The sequence below is a fragment of the Moschus berezovskii genome, chromosome 27, assembly GCF_049115385.1.
Source record: "Moschus berezovskii isolate FMDL1 chromosome 27, NW_MosBer_1.0, whole genome shotgun sequence".
NCBI classification, from domain to species: Eukaryota; Metazoa; Chordata; class Mammalia; order Artiodactyla; family Moschidae; genus Moschus; species Moschus berezovskii.
Window position 1 is genome coordinate 40803132 of NC_142486.1, and position 16690 is coordinate 40819821.

The 16690-nt window shown below is 59.9% G+C and overlaps 1 protein-coding gene across 2 annotated transcripts; it reads left to right on the forward strand.

Moving 5' to 3' along the window:
- The first annotated feature begins 10201 nt into the window (after window positions 1-10201).
- On the forward strand, window positions 10202-16473 carry HS3ST6 (heparan sulfate-glucosamine 3-sulfotransferase 6). Of its 2 annotated transcripts, none has more exons than XM_088833303.1 (2): window positions 10202-10715; window positions 15731-16473. In XM_088833303.1, the coding sequence occupies exons 1-2, from the start codon at window positions 10333-10335 to the stop codon at window positions 16344-16346; spliced, it is 999 nt and encodes a 332-aa protein (XP_088689429.1). In that variant the 5' UTR covers window positions 10202-10332; the 3' UTR covers window positions 16347-16473. The 2 variants fall into 2 exon arrangements, with proteins under 2 accessions (XP_088689429.1, XP_055265142.2); XM_055409167.2 differs by having other exon boundaries at window positions 10203-10745.
- Window positions 16474-16690: the final 217 nt, after the last annotated feature.

Below are 16690 nucleotides of genomic sequence, written 5' to 3' on the forward strand. Positions count from 1 at the left end.
TTGAGCCAGTTTGCATGCCCAGAACCCTTTGAATGAATCAGAGCCAGCTGAATGGTCAGCAGGAAACTCTGGGCTCCAGGGCCAGGAAGGGCCTTGGAATTTGCTCACTTCTCCCAGGACTCCTGGCTCCGCATCCTGGCTAGGCTGTCCCCTGAGCTTGAACTTGGCCCAAGAACAAGCTGGCCTCCTGGGGCAAGTTGGGCCCATGTGTCCAGGCCACGCCCCTGTGGCTGCCCACTGGGCTCAGAGCTATAGTACAGTGGGCTGGAGGGCCGGGCCTGGGGATGGTGAGACTTGTAGGGGAGCTGTGAGTGGCAGTGCTTGATGCCTGCACCCCAGGGGCCCCATGCTCATTTGTACAGGGTGGTAACTCAGGGCTGGCAAGCAGTGTTCTGGGAGGAGGGGAGTGAGGAGGGTGAGCACCAGGACCCCAAGGTCCCCTCATACTGCCAACCTGGAAGTGGATGGCCCCTGATAGTGTTTCTACCAAGGGCTGGGTGGAATCCTAAATCCACCCCACCCCCCTGTAGGGTTGCATCATAACCTCTGGCCTGCAGCTGCAGTTCCTTCTTGAGAAACAAAAGGCTTTTTGAGAGCCCATCCCTCTCTACCCGCTAACCTTGCCTGCTTCCTTGCCAGGTGGAGGACCTGGGACACAGCCTTCTGAGCCAAGGTTTGCGTTCAGGGGCAGACAGCTCCAGCTGCTCTGCCAACACCAGCCAGCAGGCCCGGGCATTGGCAGGGCAGGGCACCTCGGGCAGGGGACCAGTGGGACTCTGCTGATCCCCAGCCTGGAGGTGTGAGTGGATGCAAAGTCACTTCAGCCGTGTCTAACTCTGGGACCCCGGGACTGTAGCCCACCAGGCTCCTCTGTCCATGGGATTCTCCAGGCAAGAGTACTGGAGTGGGTTGCCATGCCCCCCTCCAAGGGATCTTCCCGACTCAGGGATTGAACTTGAGTCTCATATCTCCCGCACTGGCAGGTAGTTTCTTTACCACTAGCGCCACCTGGGAAGCCTGGCGACTGGGCTCAATGAACACAGAGCAGATGACTGAAGTGATGCCTGGGCTTTCGCTCATCCAATGCTTTCATTTCTTCTGAGTGACAAGTCCAATGCCAGGGAGAGCCGTGACCCTGGTGAGGGTGCTACTTGGGTCCTGCTGGTAGGTCTCAGGACCCCCTGACATTCTTCATGCATGTGGGCAGGGGCCGCCCGTGCAAGGGGGCACCAACAGAGGTCGGTGAAGGTCACCACTAAGCCAGCCACGTGCCCCTACCCCATCCCAGGCCCTGCGCTCCTGGGGGAGCCTAGCGTTATGATCCCCTTCAAGTCAACCTGTCTTCAAGGTCCCCTCTGGCAGTGGGCACAGGGACCGTGTGCAGGGCGGACCGGCAGAGGCCGCTCAGGCCCCAGGAGCTCCTGAGCAGGTCTGAGCGGCGCGGCACTTCCCCGTGGCGCCGCCGGGGGCGCTGCGGCAGCAGCTCACGCAATTGGTGCGCTTCCCAGCGGCACCCGGAGTCAGCGCCCGCTTTGTGCCGGCTCCAAGTCGCGCAGGCTCAACAAGCCAGTGCCCCCCAACCTGCACCACGGGCAGAGGCCTCCTGGCGTCCGAGGGTGCGGCGGAGGCGCATTTGGTGGGCTTCAAGGCAGTTACTGCTTGGGGGACTTCCCTGGTGGTCCAGTGGCTGAAACCCTGCACTTCCAATGCGGGGGACCCAGGTTAGATCCCTGGTCGGGGAACTAGATCCCACGTGCTGCAGCTAAAGAACCCATATGCCACAGCCAAGATCAAAGAGCCCACATGCCGGCAACTAAGACTTGGTGCAGGGAAATAAATAGTAAAAAAGAAAAAGTTTCTGGTTGAGATTTCCTTGGCAGCCCGGTGGTTGAGACTCCTTGCTTTTAGAGCAGGAGGCAGGGGTTATGCTCTGGTGTGGGGAGAGCAGTGGAGGCCCAGTGTGCCCGCTTCTGGAGTCCGCAGAAGCAGACAGAGCTGGGGGCTGGGAAGGTGGTGACTGATTCCTCCCAGCCCCAGCCAAGCCCCAGACCCTTCTCCAGGGCATTTGGGTGGACCCACCTGCTCTGGCTCCCCCAGCCTCCTCTCTGTGGCCCTTCCACACCTTTATCGTACTTGCTGGCCCAGGCTGTGTGCTTAGTTGCTCAGTGTCTGACTCTTTGCGATTCCACGGTCTGTAGCCCACCAGGCTCCTCTGTCCATGGGGGTTCTCTAGGCAAGAATACTGGAGTGCATTGCCAGGTCCTCCTCTAGGGGACCTTCCCAACACAGGGATCGGACCAAGGTCTCCCACACTGCAGGAGGATTCTTTACCATTTGAGGGTGCACCAATTCCTGAGGTTCCACCTCCCACGCATCTTTGTCCACTTCTCTACCCCTCAGTAGAGACAGCTCCCAGCTGTCTCCACCAGTGTGGTCTTTGAAAAATAATCATCACACTGGGTAACTTCCCTCAGTGGTTCCCTCATGCTCTGCCTGCCAAGGCTCCGCAGAACCCCCTCTCTGGCTTGATCCTTGTTCCCTGACTCCACAAGTGGTAGCAGTTTATTTATTTATCATAACTGTGTTGTTTTTGTTACGCACACCATCTGCACCCAACCCCCTGTGCCTGGCCTCTAGACCAGGCAGATTCCACTCTAGAATGGTGGAATCTCATTCCCTCAATCTTTCCCAGCATCAGGGTCTTTTCTAGTGATGCTGTTTGCATCAGGTGGCTAAAGTATTGGAACTTCAGCTTGGAAAGATTGAGGGCAGGAGGAGAAGGGGGTGACAGAGGATGAGAAGGTTGGATGACATCACCTACTCAATGAACGTGAATCTCGAGCAAATTCTGGGAGATAGTGAAGGACAGGGAGGCCTGGGGTGCCGCTGTCTATGGGGTCACAAGGAGTCGGATACTACTGAGCAACTGAACAACAACAGTCTCTTTGCCTACCCCAAAGAGTGAGCCCTGAAAGGGGACTGCCTGTGGCAGCACCAGATGAATGTTCATCAAACCGCGCTGCCTCTGCTTGCTCTGTCTGCAGGGGCCACGTAGTCTCAGATGAACGAATCACACATCTATGTGAGTGTGTCCACGGCCTGGGGCAGGCAGCAACCCCAGGACCACGTGTCACCCTACCCCTAGCCCTGGGCTCTGCTAGAGGAGCTTAGGGGTAAGACATGCAGGGAAGATGGTTGGTGAGGTTCTGGCAGCAGGCAAGAGGGGGCGCTGCCGGGGAGGGGTTTACCTGCTGATAATCTCCTTCCGCCCCAGCCCCTCAGCTCCCCCAGCACCTGTCTCTAGGCGTGACTTGTAAAACCGTGGAGATTATCTGTGTTTCAGCCTCTGGCTTCATGTCTTATCATGTTTCATCTCCAGTCAGGACGTTTACAAGCTCCTGTTGTCTTCAAAGGGCTGCGGGGCTGCATTGCTGGAGGCTGGAGCAGAGAGGAGAAGGGCCCGTGGGCTCTGCTCCCCGAGATGCCGTCTGCCTGCTGCTGGTGGCTTTTTGGTCCCTTAGTCTCGGACAGTGTGGGGTCTTTGTGCCCCATCTCTGAGGCCGGAGCCCCTGCGGTGTACCTGGAAGTTGGGGGAGGACAGGGAAGCCAGTGTCAGAGGAAGGACAGTGCTGACCATATGGGGGGCAAGGGTGGAGTCACTATTCTCTGAGGAGAGTGTGGCGGTCAGGCTTGAAGATCCTGTTGTCCAAGCAAGGAGTCTGCCACTTAGCGGGGGGCCTGGAGGGGAGCAGAGCAGAATGCAAGGCCCATGTCCAAGATGCTCGGCCCTGGGGCTCTGGGCTCTGGGTCTTCCCAAGCCCCAGTTCAACAAGCCTGGCTGAATGCCCATCTGCCTGTCTGTCTGGCCAACTGTGGGCATGGGGTGTTTCCCCTGGAAGTGCAGGGGGATGGGTGTGAGGGGCGTGGGACTCTGTGGGGGGCTGTTCCCTGGCCTTGCTGGCTGTGAATAGGTCACTGGTGTGCAGGGAGGTTCAACTTGGGGCTCTCCACACGGGGCAGGGGGTGGTGGCCGGGGTCAGTGGGCAGGCCTCTGAAGCCCCTCCTGCCTGTGTGCGTGTGAGCGTGGTCCTGGCCCTTGCGGAGCCTGCACTTGCCCCCCAGCTCTTGTTGGAATGTGTTCAGCCCATGGGGGCCCCCTTCAGGGCACAGAGAGACAGACCTGGCCACAGAGCCCCAGCGGCCTAACGTGGGGGTTCTTGGATGACTCCCAGGCTTCCCCAAGTCTCCGAGAGGCCCGGCATGCGGCTGCGAAGCTGGAGGAGGTGGGGGGGACAGAGGGAGCCCTGTTTCTGTGGGCCCCCCTTCCTCCCCTCTTTAGACTCACCTTGGTGCTAAAGGCTGTTACCAGCCCTCTCCTTTGTAAGGCTGGGACTCCCAGCCTAGGAGGACTGTTATAAATGGAGCTGGGCCAGGCTGCTGGGCGGGAAGCAGCTTACAGGGAGCACTTATGCGTCCTGGACTTGGAGCCCCGCCCTCTCCTGGGGAAGCAGGGGCCTGGTGGCAAACGGGCCTCTTTCTGCTGCGCCCCCCAGGAAGACCCAAGGGAGAGGGGTGAGGGTGGCTGGAGGCAAGCTGGGGCCATCCCAGCACTGGAGACAGGTCTGGCTCCTCCTGGCAAACCCCGGGGCCCCAGGCAGGCTTGGCACATATGTGTGAACACGCAGTGTGTCCCCACTCCTAGGAATCCTGTCTGCCCTGCAAGCATTTCTGTCCTTCTGTGTCCTCACGTTTAGCTGGTCTCTGGGAACAAGATCCTGCTGCTACTGCTGCTGTGTTGCTTCAGTTGTGTCCGACTCTGCGACCCCCATAGACTGTAGCCCGCTAGGCTCCTCTGTCCATGGGATTCTCCAGGCAAGAATACTGGAGTGGGTTGCCATTTTCTACTCCAGGGCATACTCCCGACCAGGGATAGAACACGCGTCCTCTGCGTTGGCAGGAGAGTTCTTTACCACTAGTGCCATCTGGGACACCCTGGGACTAGGGAGCCCCTTCCTCTCCAGCCTGGTCCCCAGGAGGACAAATTAAGAAGTGCTTAGGACTCCCAGGGTGGGAGCACCTTCAGGGCTCCCCTTCTTGTGCCAGAGTCACTGTCACATGCCCACTGCCTCCGTATCATAAAGAGCTTAAAAGCCAGGCACCCAGAGAGGTGTGCGCTGGTGTCATCTCCACCTTATAAAGTAGAAGAGTGAAGTTCAGAGAGGCTGGCTACCTGCCGAGGTCACACGCTGGGAGGGGCAGAGCTGGGCTTGAGCCCACCTTCATCGCCGAGAAGTCTTGCTGCTGGCTTTGTGCTGTGCTGCGCGCCCCCCTCCCCATGGCCTCCTGGCCCTCACTCCCTAGCAGACTGAGCTGGGCTCTGGGGGTGGGTGGGGTAGGTGGGGAGACATCACTCAGGGGCACCTCCCCGGGAAGGAAACCGCATCCTCTATATGCTCAGGCAGACCCGGCATCTGAAGTGGAAAAACCCCACACAAATCAAGGACAGCTGGGCCCACCCTCGGCCTCAGCCCCCTCCCCGCGTCTCCCCTCGCAGACTGAGGAATCCCAGAGGGCTGTGAGGCAGTGGGTCTGGGGGATGAGGGTGTGGTTCCCAGGGAGGAAGTTTCTGGAAGCCCCGCATGTGTGAAATCTCCCCCAGCTGTGCCCCACGGAGGGAGGGACTGAACGGTGTTATTAATCATTTTCCAGAGCAGAACCACACACCCTGCGATGCTGCCTCTGGGGGCCTGGGCTGGGGAGGGGACAGCCTGGGAAGGAGGGAAGCAGAGGGGAAGGGGTCCACACCTAGACTGTCTCAGACATACACACGGAGTCAGTCACTCAGCCACTCAACAAAGTTTCATGAGCACTTGCCATGCTTAGGCATGGAGCCACAGAAGGGATCAAGACTGACTCTATCCCTGGCCTTGCAGAGTGCATAGCTAGGTGGAGGAGGTAGATGGGGATCAAAATCGCCCACAGGGAAATCATTACCGTCCGCAAAGGAGACGCACACACAGCTGGGATAGCTGGCTCATAGACCTGTGAAGTCCCACGACCTTGCTTCTGGGATGCTCTCCCTGGGGTCACCTGCTCTGGCCCTCTCCCGGGGATGCTGTGTACTTGACCCGGCTCAGTCCACCTCCACTTGCACATTCTCCCTGCTCAGGCCCTTCTGCCATATTAGATCCAACTTCTTTGCACGCCTGATGGCTGGCCAGGGAGGGTGAACAGATGGACTTTTGCCTGGCCCCTGCCTGGGCAGGGGACCCAGACGAGGTGAAACGGGACTTGAAATCGGGCCATGTGGAGCCCTCAAAGCTAAGGGGTCCCCGGGGAGATCAGACTGGACAGAAAGGCCTGGTTGACACCTGTTTTCTCTGGACAGGAAGTGTGACCAGACAGGGCAGGAGTTAAGCCACTCTCTCAGGGCACAGAGACAGCCACTCGCCCTGAGCCCCCTTGGCCTGGTCTCTTCTGGGGCCCCAAAGTGACTTTTCAACATGTGGCTGAAAGAGGGTGATCCAGCCTCCCTACGTCACACAGCCAGTGGGGAGCTGGGGCTGGACTCTGATGGCAAGGCAGGGTGGAGGGGCCGCTCAGACATCCTGGGGAGGAGGGAAGGCAGCAGCCCTGAGGTTGAGGAGTACAGAAATGTAGATGCTGAAACTTCCATATTTAACCTTCAAAAGGACTCTTCAGGGTTCCCTGGTGGTCCAGTGGTTAGGATCCGGCACTTCCACTGCTGGGTCCTTGGTTCAATCCATGGTGGGGGAACTAAGACCCCACAAGCTTCATGTAGTTAAAAAAAAATGAAAGAGGACTCTTCATAAAGGGATAAACATAGTTACCATCTGACTGGACAATTTCACTCCTAGGTATATACCCAACATAAACGAAACTTATGCTCACGTGAGATTTTGTAAACGAACTTTCACAGCAGCATGATTCTCAGTAACCAAAAGGTGGAAAAAAGTGCAAGTGTTTACCAACTGATGAATGGATAAACAGAACGTGGTCCATCCACACAGAGGAGAATTATGCAGCCATGAGTGAAGCACTGACACTCACACCACAGTATAAACGACCCTTGGACACACTATGCTGAGTGAAAGAAGCCAGCCGCAAAAGGTCATATAACGTGTGATCCCACGAATATGATACGTGGAGAAGAGGCAGATTCAGAGAGACAAAGTAAATAGTGGTGGCCAGGGGATGAGTGAGGGGAGAATGGATGCTTTTGGAGAAGACTCTTGAGAGTCCCTTGGACTGCAAGGAGATTCAACCAGTCCATCCTAAAGGAAATCAGTTCTGAATATTCATTGCAAGGACTGATGCTAAAGCTGAAACTCCAATACTTTGGCCACCTGATGTGAAGAACTGACTCATTGGACAAGGCGCTGATGCTGGGAAAGATTGCAGGCAGGAGAAGGGGACGACAGAGGATGAGATGGTTGGATGGCATCACTGACTCAATGGATGTGAGTCTGAGCAAGCTCTGGGAGTTGGTGATGGACACGGAAGCCTGGCGTGCTGCAGTCCATGGGGTCACAAAGAGTCAGACACGACTGAGTCACTGAACTGAACTGAGCTGCTAACAGGTATGGGATTTCTTTCTGGAGTGATGAATATGTTCTGGAATTCATTGTGGTGATGGTTGTACAACACTGTGAATATGCTGAAAACTTGAATTTGAGAATGGTGGCCGAATTAGCTGGCTGAATTGCATGGTATGGGAATTGTGTTTCAATGAAGCTCTTCCTTCGGAGTCAGGATGGAGTTTTCCACTTTAGGGACCAGAGTTCTGGGCTGGCAGGAGCCTGGGGGCAAGCTCTAGAGGAGGAGGAGGCTGGGACCCACTCCCCCAGGACGGTCTTGGCTCTACCCATCCTCCACCTCCCCACCCGGCTCCCATCACTGTGCTCTCTGAGGCTGAGCCTTCCCCAGGCCGACTGGGATGCTGTCCTGCCACTTGCCTCACCATCATCTCCTCTAGGAATCCTTCTCAGTCTCTCCCTCCACTCCCATCCTTCCACTGGCTGGTCTTTATTGAGTGCCTGTCGTGTACCAGGCTCCATGGGGTACTGAGGATACACTGGTGAACAAACATCCCAAGGCTGCCATCCTGGATGTCCCCAGATCTGCACCCACCCCTCACCTGAGAGGGCTTCCCTGATGGCTCAAATGGTAAAGAATCCGCCTGAAATGCAGGAGACCCGAGTTCGATCCCTGGGTTGGCAAGATCTCCCAGAGAAGGGAATAACTATCCACCCTGAATATTCACTGGAAGGATGCTGAAGCTGAACTTTCAATACTTTGGCCACCTAGGATGGGAAGATCTGACTCATTGGAAAAGACCTTGATGCTGGGCAAGATTAAGGGCAAGAGGAGAAGGAGGTGACAGAGGATGAGATGGTTGGATGGCATCACCAACTCGATGGATGTGAGTTTGAGCAAACTCCAGGAGATAGTGAAGGACAGGGAAGCCTGGTGTGCTGTATGTAGTCCATGGGGTCACAGAGTCAGACACGACTTAGTGACTGAAAAATGACAACTCACCTGGGAGCCAGGTGGTGGGTGAAGATAGGGGATCAGTTGCCAAACACTGAGCAGACTCTTGTCCTTGAACATCACTCCCCCACACGCACTGTGTTCAGTGTCCTGCTGTTCTTGGTGAATTCTTCCTGGAAAATCTCCAAGCAGGTGTGTGTGTGTGTGTGTGTGTGTGTGTGTGTGTGTGTTGAAGGCAGGGACTAAGGGAAAGGCATTCCCAGGAGGGAGTACAGCCAATGCCTAGCCAATGCTGGTGCTGGGGCTGGGAGACAGAGGGGCCACCAGGGTTTAAAGCTGGAGTTTGGAGCCCTGAGAAGTGGTTGCTGAGGTTGTGGGTGGGTGCTGCAGGTGGAGCAGGCAGCTCTAATGAGAGCCAGACTGTCTGGAACAAATCCTGTTTTAAGCTAGACCAGAAGAAGAACTTCCTGTGACCCTGCATGTGCTGGCATGCGCCTGAGATGGTGCTGTGCCAACACTCCGCCCACAGGGCTCCTGACTGGGTCTTGCCTTGACAAGCAGGTGCAGGTATGGCATCTGGGAACTGGGCTGGGGCCCTGGTCAGTGGTTTTCACCTCTTGGCTCTGCAGGTGGGTCGTGGAGGCCCCTGCCCCAGGAGAAGTGCTCCAGGGTGCTCTTAGGTCTGGATACCATTAGGCCCAGGAGCGGCCCATTAACCAGCAGAAGCTGGGGTGTTGGTCTCTGGGCACTGGCTGAGGGAAGCCTGGCCTCTTCGAGGAGTTCATGCCCACCTGCGCCAGCCCTGAGGCCAGGAAAGCTGGAGAACAGGCAAAGGGAGGACACGGGTTCCATTCTGTCTGTCCCTGGGGCTGACTCGCCCTCTCCTGGCTGGTCTTCCTTGCGCTGTGCTAGGGCCTCAGTGAGCCTGGGGGATCAGAAAACTCCCTGAGTGTCCAGTGCCCAGCAGGTCTCTACTGGGATGGGTCCTGAGTCTCCCTGCCCCTCAGAGGAAGCTCTCTCAAAGAACACCTGCTCCTTCTGGTTTCCCCAGCACAGGTAGGTCTCCTGAATCCTTTACATCTCCAATACAGCCATGTCACCAGCGTCAGAGATGGGTCACTGACATCCCAGGGGGACACCGGGGGACTAGGCTGCACATACAGACAGGTGGAAAGGCTCAGGAGACTGAGGTCTGAATTTCGCTTGGCCTGTCTCCCCTGAGCATGTCTCCCAGACTTTGGTAATCAACTTGGCTAGTCCTCTCCAACCGCCCTGTCCGTGACCCTGGCGCAGGGCAATAGCAAAACGATTGTCAGCAAGGTGCGCCTGGTTCTCGCCGCAGACTTCCCACCTTCCCGGAGTCCCTCTGAGCACCAGGAACGGATCCGCGAGCCACTTTGATCCAATCGCTCCGCCCGCGCACCTGCCGCGCTGCCTGGGGCGGCGATCGGCCCTCTAGGATCGGGTCCTTTGGACAGCAGCGCAGTCCTGTCACCGTCCTGCGGCCGCCGCCGCCGCATCCCTAGCGGGCTGGGACCTGGGGTCTCTGAGAGGGCGTGTCAGGCTAGTCTCTGAGGCTCCGAGTGGCGCCGTGGCGCCCGTGGGTGCCGGCGCGTCCGGGGATGAGCAGTGGTCTAGGCAGGGCGGGGCCTCTGGGCGGGGCGGGGCCTCCCGCCCTCGCACTGGTCCCGCCCCACTCGCAGAAGACCCGGCAGTGGGGCGCAGAGCAGAAGCCGGGCGCCGGCGAGCTGCGCGCGGCGCTGGCGGGAATGTGCGCCCTCCTGCAGCCCGCGCTCGCAGGCCTGGGCGCGGTGCGGCCCCATGGCAGGTAGCGGCGGCCTGGCCGGCGGGGCTGGGGGCAGCCAGGCCACCGCGGTTGGGCCCGGGGCCGCGCTTCGGGCGTCCCGTGCGCCTTTGCTGTTCGCCGCGCTGGTTCTCGGCGCCTACTGCCTCTGCTCCCTCCCCGGACGCTGCCCGTCGGCCGGCCGGGTCCCTGCGCCGGCCCCTGCGCGCGCCGAGCCGCCCCGCGCATCCCGCAGCCCCGGGGCGCCGGGTCTGCCAGTGGCCAGTGGTTCGGGCCGGCGGCGCTTCCCGCAGGCCCTCATCGTAGGCGTGAAGAAGGGCGGCACGCGCGCCCTGCTGGAGTTCCTGCGGCTGCACCCCGACATCCGCGCGCTCGGCTCGGAGCCCCACTTCTTCGACAGGTGCTACGAGCGCGGCCTCTCCTGGTACCGGTGAGCGCCCGGGCCCATCGGCCCCATCGGTTTCCTGGCGGGTGCCTTCGGGAAACGGCGTGGTGCGCTCCCGGGGCCTCGCTGGGGACGCGGCGGGGCGAGGACTCCGGGTATCTTCTGGGGCTGAGACCAACCTGCGTGCGGGTTGAGATTTGACTTCCTGCAGCGGATTTTATGGAAAAGAAGATGGGTGGCCGTGGGCTCCCAGAAGCTTTGAAAACTCCAGGGAAAGCCTTGGTTAGGGGGCTAGAGTGTGATTCCGGCTGAGAAGTAGTTTCGAGCCATTGGGGTCCGAGGCGCTTTGGAAATGCTTCGTGCTCAGTCGCCCCTCTCTGCCGCCTCACTGGGAAGGAAAGCCTGTCTGAACTCTGGTCAGTTACCTTAGGGAAGGGCCTCCCGGTTCCTTTCAGGCTCCTAGAAGTATCTGTCACCCCATTCCCACCCCAAGACCCCTGATCCTCAAAAGAGGAATCCTTCTCCGCAGTCCTGGGAGTCTGGAGAAAGTCTGGTCTTTACAAAAGAGGAGGATGCCTTTGAGTCAGTGTCCAGGGATGGGAACTGGGACCCCAACTTCATGTCATGGGGCTCTGTAGCCGCCCTCACTCCCACTCGATATGGCCTTTGGGGTGTGGAGGAATGAGAGGGGCACCAGCCCCCGCTGAAGTAGCCTGTCCTGGTGGCTGATCAAACACTGGCCCCTCCCTGCAGAGGTTCGCAGGGAAGAGTGAGCGTGAGGCCCTGCCTGCTGCCTCTATCCGTTGTGCACAGGTCCTCCTCAGTGCCCTATACCTTCCTTCGGGGAAAATGAGAGCTTACAGATGGAGAGTGAGCCACCCCACTCCCTGCGGCACCCACTTCACCGCCAAGCCCAGGCCTAGCCCCTGAGGGCCAGCGAGGACCCTGCCCACAGCCCCCTGGTGAACCTGGCGACTGGGGCTGGCAGGACCCAGACTCTTGACCGCCATGGCTTTCCGCACCCAGATTCCACCCTGCCTCCAGCCCCTTTTCGTCTTTGCTTTTTGCATCAGAATCACTCAAGGATTTGCAGGATTCCCATTGAGAACTGGGGGTCTGGCTCCTGAACTCTGAAGGGCGGCTGCCTTTAGGGGTCTGGGAAGTTGTGTGGTGATGGGGGAGGTGGGTCCATCCTTGGACCCGAGTGTCTGAATCCCTGCATTCTCGGTGCCTACGGAGAGACCACTGCCTGCTCTGATAGTGCTCTGGCATCCCAGAACATCCTTCATTTACCACTTCTGTGCATGGGAGGAAGCCGAGGGAGGGGAGGGAGGAGGGGGAGGGGAAGGTGGGGGAGGGGAAGGTGGAGGAGGACACACTGGTAACCGAAGTGCAAACCTCAGAGCTCACCCCTGATCAGCTAACGAGGGAGGGGCTGCAGGGGCATCTAGAGCTGGGTTTAGACCTAAAAGCATTCTCAAAGAGATGGGGAATCTTGAGACCCCCATCCAGATGGGCCCTCCCTGGGCACACGCTTCAGCTTTGAGTGACTGGTCTGGGGAGCCTAAAGGGCCTGAGTGGAAGCCAGCTGGACCCAGACTCCGGGTCAGGTCTTCAGCTCTGGGGAGGGGTTCTTGGGGCCCTGGCATCCCTGAGGCCCGAGATGAGAGTTGCGGGGGGGATTCTGGTCTGTTTACATGGTGGAGGAAGAGTCCTTCCTCTGCCCAGCCTCTGTGGGGGCGTGGGGGGCACCGAGCATGCAGAGGGTCGGTCCGGTCCCTCCTGCCCCTTTAATCCAGAGCTGTCCCTTGGGGCTGGCTAGCGCTGACCTCTCACCGCTGGTGCAGGCCTGAGCTTCTGGAGGGTATGTGTCCACGTGCCCTCCAAGGGACGTGCCGACACGTGCACAGCTGGGCTTGGTGTTGCTTACAGACACCTGTGTCCCTGAACCTGACTGTCCTTCCAGCCAGCCGTGTGGCTGCATTGAACCTCTGAAATCCCACTCCTGCCTCTGTCTCCCTAGCTGCAAAGAGGATGCCCAACCCCCGGTCAGGTCTGCTCTCAGGACCCTGGGCCTAGCGTCCAGGGCTCCTTCTGGGCGGTGGTTTGGAGCAGTGAGCAGAGGAGTGGTTAGTACCCTGGTTGAGTTTTGGGGACATCCGTTCCTCCTTGGCTGTGACCAGGAAGTGTCTCGGGCCCTTCCCTTGGCCTCGGCAGGCGTCCTGGGCTGCTCAAAGCTGACCTTGACCAAACCAGTCCCCCTCACTGGGCCTCATCTCCTCGCTCAGGCTCTTGAGGGTCCTCCTCCTTGGGGAATGGAGCCCTCAAGTGTCTCACACAGCACTTGTTCATCCATTCACCGACTCACCGATCACCTTCTGTCTGGCAGAGGCTGGGGCCAAGCAAACAGCCCAAAATCTCGGTTCAGTGGGAGTGCCCTGTCTGGGGGCAAGTGGGGGCTGTACTCTGACTGTGGCATTTTGGAAAAGCAGACAGACCAGGAAGGGTGCAGGTCCGGGAACCCCCTTGGCTCCTGGCACTGTCTTGTTCCACATGGGAACCCTAGCTGGTTCCTGATGAGTCCCAGGGCCCGCGGGATGGGGCCCAGGTGAGGTGTGAGACATGGAGTGGGGCGCCTAGGTGGAGGGAGGCTGAGACAGAGAGGGGTCCAGGGCAGAGGGGGAGCTGAGGGGGGCATGGATGGCCCCCCAAGGCGGAGGGGCATCCTGAGGCAGAGACAGAGGCGGGGAGTTACCCGGGCTGGATGGAAGCCGCAGGGAAATGCAGACCAGATGAGCAGGGAGCACGTGTCCTCGGAGCAGCCCGGCAGATGTTGGCCTTGGGGGGTCAGAGTCCTGCCCCTCTCATCCTCTCCTCCTTCTCTCCCGCCCCCCAGGAGTCCCCATCCCCACCCTCCTTCCTGCCCGCCTGCCTGGGAGACAGGCTTCTGAGGCCTGGGGCGGGGGGCAAGTCATTGATCCCAAAGAGCTTAGCTCTCCAAGCTGCTGTGTGGCAAGAGTGGGCACCCCACCCCATCCCATCCCCCTTCCACGGTGGGGCACCTCCCCCTTCCTTGGAGAGAAAGCAGCAATGGGCTCTAAGGCCCCCCTCAGTCTCCCAGGCTTCCTTGCAACCCCTTCCCCCAGGTGTGAGGGGGTGGGGCTGCTCAGAATCCCGGTGGCCTGTCTGGGGACCGAGAGAGGGTGCTCCTGGGGTCACCAGGCACCTGGGGAGGAAGGGGATGGGAAGGGGTATCAGGCAGTGAGGAGGGTCCTGGAGCAGTCAGGGCTGGTTCCCTCCCTGTGGGGGGTGCTGATTTCTGCTGGGGTCTGTGGGCACTGGCTTCTGTCCGTGGGTCTCAGCATCGAGGTCCAGTGTGGGGGACACCCCTCCTTCTGGCCTCCTTCTTGGAAGGGGGGTTCCCTGAGCTGGCCATCCCAGGCTGCAGCCCTGGACTCGGCCCTGGGCCTTGTCCCCATCCCCGGTCTCTTTGAACTCACCCCGCAGTCCCCACCTATATTCCAGGCTGACACCACCTCCCAGCAGCTGCAGCACAGGGGTGGGGTGGGGGCCCATGCCCTCCCCAGCACTTCCTGCTCCGTCTCTGAACCTCAGTGTGCCTGTCTATAGATGGGGCAGTGACTCATGTGGAAGGAGTCCCAACTCACTCCCAGGACGTTGGGGAGCAGAATTGTCCTCCAAGACTTCTGTAGATTGGCTCTGCCCAGGGCTTTATTTCAAGGGATGGGGGCAGCTCCCATAGCTGGCTGACCACACTGCTTACTCCACTCCCCCAAGCCAAACGGGGGTGTTGGGGGAGTGGCAGGACCCCCGGGACCCCCATGTGACATTCTCCAGTCCTGACATCAGCATCCTCCAAGCTGGCACCCCAACTTCCCAGCAGAGCGGAAGAGGAGACTGCCTCCCCAGGGCCGAGTCTGGGGGTCACTAGGCTGGTTGAGACCTCAGTTCTGTCCTGTGTGTCACCCTCCTGGGGGTGGGGCAGTCCCAGGGGCTGTCCGCGGGGGCGGGGCAGCTCTGTCAGAGAAGCGGGCAGAGACACCCCCCTCTGGAGCGCAGGTCCCAGCCTCTGTCTCTGTTGACCTAGTTCCCTGCCCTCCCTCGGAGCTGTTTGCTCAGCTGGCCCCGCCGCTGCACCCTGCCCCACCCCACCCAGCTCTACCTGGTTGGCAGGGTGGCCTCAGGACGCTGCCAGGGTCGGGTGCTAGGAGGGGCTTCTCCATGGTTGGGGTGGTCAGGGCACTGTCACCCGCCCTGGGATAGGACCAGTGCCCTCCAGCCCTGGGCCAGAGAGAGGGGACTGCTGAGAAGGCTGCATGCAGCCCTGCACACTGGGTTCCCAGGCGGGTCTGGACAGCCCTGGCGGCTGAGATGGGTCCTCAGGCCACCTCACTAACTTCTGCAGTGTCCTGGGCTGGGCTGTGGCTTTCACCTTTCTGGGGGGTGGGGAGTGGGTTGGGGAGAATTAGCAGGGCTGCCTTCAGAGGCAGGGAGGGGTGATGCGGGGGAGTGACGGAGAGGAAGGCGGGATGCCCTTTGCTGGGGACACTGGTCAATAACTAATGACCTAATTCAGGGGACGCCATGAGCCACTTAATGAGAGTGTGACTGGGGTAATTACAGTGCAGGGGCCTGCGGGGGTGGGGGGGCAAGTGGAGCCTTGTGGGTGGTAGGCCTAGGGGCCTCATGGGCTCCGGGTCTTGGGTGAGAGGCACCTGTGTCAGGGTTGGGGTGCAGTGGAGCCCTGTGAGGGTGTGAGCAGCCTTGCAGGATGGGCCCCACTTCCAGCCTGTGCCGAGGCTGAGCACCCTCATGGCCCACACCTCAGGCTGCCCACCCAGCCACTTAACCATGGGTGGGCCTGGCAGGGTGGGCGAGGGGGAGGCTCAGCTACCTTGTGGGTTTGGGGCTCCCCTGTCAGGGGAGGTTAGTCCTGGCCCTGGGGCAGATCTAGTACGGGAGGAGGGCCAGCACCCGCTCACTCCCCCTCTCCACAATCCGTCCCGCAGGAGCCTGATGCCCCGCACCCTGGATGGGCAGATCACCCTGGAGAAGACCCCCAGCTACTTTGTGACGCGGGAGGCCCCACGCCGCATCCACAGCATGTCCCCGGCCACGAAGCTGATTGTGGTCGTGCGGAACCCCGTGACCCGGGCCATCTCTGACTATGCGCAGACCCTCTCCAAGACTCCGGGCCTGCCCAGCTTCGGTGCCCTTGCCTTCCGCCGCGGCCTGGGCCCCGTGGACACGGCCTGGAGCGCCGTGCGCATCGGCCTGTACGCACAGCACCTGGACAACTGGCTGCGCTACTTCCCGCTGTCCCGTTTCCTCTTCGTTAGCGGCGAGCGCCTGGTCAGTGACCCTGCTGGGGAGCTGGGCCGTGTGCAGGACTTCCTGGGCCTCAAGCGGGTCGTCACGGACAAGCACTTCTACTTCAATGCCACCAAGGGCTTCCCCTGCCTCAAGAAGGCGCAGGGCAGCGGCCGGCCACGCTGCCTGGGCAAGTCCAAGGGCCGGCCCCACCCACGCGTGCCTGAGGCCGTGGTCCAGCGCCTGCAGGCCTTCTACCGGCCCTTCAACCGCAAGTTCTACCAGATGACTGGCCAGGACTTCGGCTGGGACTGACGGGGCCGGGGCCCACACCCTCTCTGGGGACGCTCAGTGGCCTTAATTTATGCCCATCACCCGGCCGGAGCAGACCTTGGGCACACGCTGGGTGGAGATAAATATTTACAAAATAAAGTTGGCATCTGTGTTCTTCTAGGAGCCCTTGAGGGTTGGAGGGTGGGGCTGGAGGTGCCACCTCCTGGAGGTTGAAGTGGAAAGTGAAAGTTGCTCAATCGTGTCTGACTCTTTGGGACCCCATAGACTGCAGCCCACCAGGCTCCTCTGACCATAGGCTTCTCCAGGCAAGAATATTGGAATTAGTTGCCATTCCCTTCTCCAGGGGATCTTCCCGACCCAGGGGT